The 6018-nt window shown below is 53.2% G+C and overlaps 1 protein-coding gene across 12 annotated transcripts in view; it reads right to left on the bottom strand.

Annotated features, from left to right (window-relative positions):
- Positions 1-2713: 2713 nt before the first annotated feature.
- The window catches only part of ZFAT (zinc finger and AT-hook domain containing), a 296047-nt gene continuing 292742 nt past the window's right edge, over positions 2714-6018 (bottom strand). For all 12 annotated transcript variants that reach the window (XM_045561493.1, XM_045561492.1, XM_045561495.1 and 9 more), the window contains one exon: positions 2714-3587. In XM_045561493.1, the coding sequence (XP_045417449.1) occupies positions 3348-3587 (240 nt within the window). In that variant the 3' untranslated portion in view covers positions 2714-3347. The remainder of the gene's footprint in view (positions 3588-6018) is intronic.

The raw sequence follows: 6018 nt of genomic DNA, 5'->3' as shown, positions 1-6018 counted from the left end.
GAATTTTAAGTACTTATTACAAGAAAACTTAATTTGCTAAATTAGCCCTGTAGATACAGGTTACAAAATGAGTCACTGTCTCCTTAAAAATGCAAAACTCAGAGCAAGGACCACAGCTCAGACTTGCTCTTGCAAGGCCAAGGTGGAAGGTCACGTGCAATAGTTTAAATGCTGTCAGCAGAGGCCAGAGTTGCCTCTCCACCCCAGACACTGCTAAGCACGTCACAAACATATCCTGGGGATCCTTCCTCACTCGGGGGTTATTTGACAAACTTCTTCATCTATGCGCTAGGTGAGAACACCCACACCTCCCGGTGCGGTCCTGAGGACCCAACGCAGAATCGACAGAAAGCTCCTCGCAGAGCCCCCACGCACAGGAAACCGCGTGTGCCTTGTGGCAATTATTATTTTACCATCCCCATTGCACTAATGAGGGGAGGTGACCTAGGTCGCCCAAAGTGACACACCTGCTGGCAGTGGAGTCAGGCCAGGTCTGTCTTGCCTGGGCTTCATCTCCTAATTCAAAGCCATTTCCCCTTTGCTAGCAGATGAGCACCTGGGAGGCCAGTCCACATGACAGAGGCGAAGTCCACCCAGATGTAAGGCAGGTTTCAGGACTGCTGCCAGATAAGCTCAAGAGGTACTTGTGGGAGCTGCCAGGCTGGCTGCATGCTGCCCTCCGCTTCCTCCCCAGCCCCAGGCATTGCGGGGCACCCTGGGGCGAACCCCATCTCCTGCCCCAACTCTGTCTCTGACCCTGGCCCGGCCCTGGGTCTCCTGTCCTTGTGCTGGCTTCTGCCCACACTTGTCTTGTCTCTCAGCAACATGGTCCCTGGGCTTCAGCTCCCTGGAGTGACCCCTATCCCTGTGCCTGCTCTGCCTTCCTGGAGTCAGGGCTGACAATCTAGGAGGTAGCAAGGCACAGGGGACACCAAAAGTACCCGAGGGAGCAGGAACCTCTGCATTCAAGTCCCAGATATATACCTTTCCAGCCTCAAGTGTCCCCCAAGGCAGGGTACTTACAGAGCCACCATCTTCTCAGCTGTAATAGGGAGAGAAGAGTTGGCAGAGGGCACATTGGTTATGAGTGCAGATCTTGCTTGGGCTCAATTCCTGGTTCTGCCACTTCCTGTGTGAGCTTCAGCAAATTACTTAACCTCTCTGTGCTGACATTCCCCATTAATAGAAATCTAATGATAGCACCTAACTCACGGGGGTGCCGTGATGATGATAACATCCATACCCTGGCACAGGGTAAGCTCTACAGAAGTGCCGGTGGTTCAATCTTATGAAAGACACAGGTGGATGGGAAGATTGAACCCGGCGAAGCCCGTAAAAGAGCCTATCATGGTATCTGGCACACAGTGGGTACTTAACACACATTATGAAACAGACAGGTAGAGTCCATTCAGCCTTTCAGCACAAACTCCCACCTTGCCTGACACAAAATACAAGTTGGGTCCAAAAGTGTCCATCAGTAACAGCCAAGGAGGGAGACTCTGGGGACGGGCTGTGAGAAGCTGCATCTTATAGTCACTTGGATGCACCACGTGGCTTAGAGACGCTTCCCCTGAGCCCCAGGAAAGAGCAGCGGAGAACGAGCCCCGCTGCCCCGGCCTTCCAGGTACCCACAAGGGCAGGGTCAGCCGGGAACACCAATTCCTCAGCTTCCTGTTTCCACGTTTCCACTTGGCGGGTGGAGGGAATAAAATGCACAGAGTCTGCACGTCCAGGCGGGGCAGGATGTTCAGGGCAGAACCGCCCTCACCTCCTCGCCCCGGGTCCCTCAGACCCCACTGCCTCCCCACGGTTCATACATCAACACCCACGGTCTCACACGCCTGCCCTTCTTGGCTCTGGCTTCTGGCGAGTCTTTCTGCCCTTCCCTTTAGAGCTACCCCCACCCAGATGAAGAGCTCATGGCTCATGTCCATCCTTGCACCCTCGCCAATCCCTGCAAGTGCAAAGTCCGTCTAGTTTCCAAGACTCTGATCAGAGGCCACTGTGATGCTCTCCCTAATTCGTCCCAAGCGGGAAGGGTCTTCCCTTCCTTGCCTAGGCAAGAAGTCACTTTCCCACTTGTATCAGAGCAGCAGCTTTTAAGCCTCTGTCCCAAGAGGTGTCCCCAGGCCCTGCTGGGGTGAGGTGAGAGGACTGGTAACAGCCTCTGCCCTCTCCAGCAGAGCAGCCACCATTCAACCTGCTTATCCACCTGCATAAGGCCTCACTGACAGAGAAGGTTCTCTAAGGACACAAATCTTGCCCCTCAGGCGGTGGGTAAGAGACCCCAGGGCTGGGCAGAGCATAGCAGGGCTCAACTTCATGCCCCACAACACTATGTGCACAGCAAGGGTTGAAAATGTACAGAATGTATGGTGAGCACCCAGACCAGAAATCCTAGCCCAACAGTACCATGTCGCGAAGGCTTCTTGTCAGGTCACTGCTCCTCCCAAATACAAAGTGGAGAAGAGGGCACTGCCAGTTTTCGACTGGCAGCAAATCAAGTGCTGGGTGCCAGGAAATGGAACGTAAGATCATTAGCCTCGAAAAGTTTCCAATGCAAACCCAAATGCTTTAGTGGGGAAAGGGCACCCTGGTCTGAGTTTTAAGGGCCTGGGTCTGGATGAGGTGGTTCTGGGTGGGTCCCGAGTCCAAGATTTCCACCTGGGAAGGGGAAATGTAAGCCATCCACCTCACAGAGGAACCGAAGTGCTCAGGCAGGAAACGCTTTTATTCCATCCACTCAACCCCTTAGAACGGGAGGTGAAGAGTGAAAAGTGCATTCTTTCTAAGGGCAAAAAGTTCCACGATGGCAAGATGGGACCCTGTGATGGGGCAGGCCATGGTTACCTCCCTTGATCCCAGGTGCTTTATAGATAAAGCCAGGACAATCCCCCCACACACCCCCGGCAGTGATTCAAAACAGTAAGGTCACTTTCTAAGTGATGGCTGTCTCCTCTCATCAGACCGCCCAGCGGTCCCAGATGGAGATTCAGCACCTAGGTGGGTGGGCGCCCAGGGGCTGGGGCAACTCAAGGAAGATGCTGTGGGGACAGGGGGTCTCGGGGGCGCAGTGTAGGGTGTGTGCGGGGAGCTGGTGCAGAAGTCTTTTCCAGAAGCAGATGGCACAGGGTCGGGGCGTGTGCCTGTGCTGGGGACGGGGGTGTTGCTGGTGATGCCACTGCCTTGTCCCCCAGAGTAGGACGAGGAATGTCCCGTTGGGCTGCCAGACAAGGAGGGAGAGGAGAGCGCCATTCCATGGCCCAGGCGGGCTGGGCAGCCCCCTGCCCTGGGTGCCTGCAGAGCCCAGCAGCCCTGCACGGTGGCCGTCCGTTGCTGCGTGTCCTCTAGAGCTCCGCGGCCGGCTGCTCCACAGCCTGCCCCTCCACGGGCTGCATGGCCTCCTGCACGTAGACGATGAACTCGGAGGCTTCCCCGCCCTGCGTGTAGACCGTCACCGTCTCGATGCCCTCCACGTCATCGGAGGACACCACCAGGTGGTGCTGCTCGGCCAGTTCCACGGAGGCTTGCTGGAGGGTCTCCTGGATCATGACCGTGTGGTTGGAGCTGGGCTCCTCATCGGTGACCTGTGAGAGGGCAAGAAAGAGGTCACACGAGCCCTACTCCCAGGTCCAGCGTAACTACAGCTCACAGAGAAACTAGTACGCTTCAGGAGCTTGTCCACACTGCATACAACCCTCGACAATGCTCACTGTTTGCTCTCATGCCCATTTTACAGATGAAAAGAGTAAGGCTCAGTGATGCAAAGCAACCTGGTTAGGGTCCCCCAGCTGTAGCACATGGTGGAACCTAAGTTCAAACCCAAAGTCCAAGGTCATTTCCTGACACCAAGCTGCCTCCTGGTGCTTCCTAAAGAACAGGGTTACCTAAAGAATGAGGGATGAAGGCACATGGGAGTCATATACTGCAACAGTGCTGGGGTGGGGTGCGGGGCTCCTGGAAATACACAGCCGGTCCATTTGGCAGTGATAAAGGGACTAGGTCTATCCTGGGCTGTCCGGGAGCTCAACTCTGTAGGAAGGTCTGTATCCTACTAGGAAGGGCAGATGCTCCCCAGACCTCCTCTGTCCCTCAGCATTAATGCTGTAACTACTGGGGAGGGGCTGCTGGTGGAAACCCACTGCCCCTCGGAGCACTGTCAGGCCCTGATGACTCGGATGGCCAGGCCTTTCTCTGTAGCTCTGAGCTGGCAGACTCCAGACAAGGCCAAATGCCAGCTGGTCTTAATGTCCTACATCCCTGACTCTGTCATCTCAGGGCTGTTTTTCATAACAACTGTCTTTGATCTTGAGAAGAGAAACAAAAGACATGGAGAAGATTCAGAAAGAGTTGAGACCTCAGAGATCCAAAAATGAGAGAAGGGTTAGAAACAAATCCAAGGGGAAAGCAAAAGGGCCTGGAATTGTGTAGCCGGAGGATGAGAGAGTGCTCAGATATACAGAAGGATGTAAGAGAGACCCGTTCATTTCCAGGTGGATCCGAATGGCACGTGCTTTGTCCTGCACTAACCCAGAACTGACACTGGCTCCACCATGTAGCAGCTGTGAGACACTTTTCTCTACAACCCTCAGTTTTGTCATCTGTAAGACAGGAACTAAAATGTCTACTTTAGAGAACGAGCGGAGAATTAAAGGGAGATTCTATACGCAAAGTGGGTGCTTAATACCATCACTGCCCTTTCTATCCATCCCTTCATTCATTCACTTAACAACACCTTCCTCATCACCTGCTACCTGGCAGGTATTGTGGCAGGGCAATTATTCATTCATTTAACAGAACCATCATTTTATCAGCTACTACCAGACTGCGAGCTCCACGAGGGCAGGGACCATGTCTGTCTTGTCACAGCTGTTTCCTTAGGGCCAAGCTCAACGCCTGGTACACGGAAAATACTCAATATCTGCTGATTGATGATCCACCGGTGACAGATGCCACATCAGGTGCTAAGGTAGCCACACGGTGGAAAATCACAGTCCCCCCCAACCAAGGAGCTCAGAGTCTTGTGGGCTGCACAGAGCTGTGAGGCTCCAGCAGAGGGGGCCAGTGCAGGGCAGGTGAGTAAGTAGCCAGGGATGTCGTGGGTCAGGAGGTGGCATGGGGAGGGGGTCCAGGAGGACAGGGGAGCTGACTCCCAGGAGAGCGGCAGGTATGCCTGGGTGGCCTCCACCAAGCCCCGTTCCCCACACTTGTGACTGCTCTTCCCGCCTGCATCTGGCATTGGGCGGCTTCCTACTCCCTGTCCCATGTATCTGTGACATGCCATGAGACCACCCTCTCTCTGGGGAGGACCCAATTGGCTTGGAGGGTCCTATTCCAACCCAGTGATTATTCCAGTCGCTGTGAGCTGGAAGGGCAGTGTTAACAGGTGGGTCATGTTTAATTCAGAGAGAAAAATGGAAAAGGCTCTTCCAGGGTGGGCTCCAGAGGTTCCACTCCTACGGATTGGAAGGAACTTTTAATTTGGACTGATAGAATTCACCAGGAGATGGAGAGCTGTTCTGAGTGGAAACTATTCATACAGTTAGCCTGATTTGTTTTTTTAGAGTGAACTGAGACCTTTTTTTCTTCTTTCACTGTTTGTTTCAATTTAATTTAATTGGGAGAACTACCATGAACCAGCACTTTAGAAGTAAATATTGATTTATTTCACTTCGAAAGAAAGTACCTGACAGAGGCTGGGAAAGGGAAGGGGACATGCAACAAATTGTTTCTCCTCTTAACTGTGAATTCTACACAAAGGGAAGGGTGAGGGAACGGGGGTGATCTATGCCCAGGGCCTCACATGTGCAAATGAGCCCACCACGGGGCAGGTAAACAGATGACGTGATAAATACAGTGAGACCAACCAATACACGAGCTTCAAGACATACTCTGGCATGTGACACCATTATTGGGACATAGTGATTGTCATCAAAGCTGAAGAGCATTCACTGACAGAAATATTCCACTGGTCAAAATCTTCTGTCCTTTCAACAACTCTAACACCACAGTGCCGGA

The sequence above is a fragment of the Lemur catta genome, chromosome 9 (genome assembly GCF_020740605.2).
Source record: "Lemur catta isolate mLemCat1 chromosome 9, mLemCat1.pri, whole genome shotgun sequence".
NCBI classification, from domain to species: Eukaryota; Metazoa; Chordata; class Mammalia; order Primates; family Lemuridae; genus Lemur; species Lemur catta.
The sequence above is the reverse complement of the archived record's forward strand: the minus strand, read 5'-3'. Positions and strand labels throughout refer to the sequence as shown.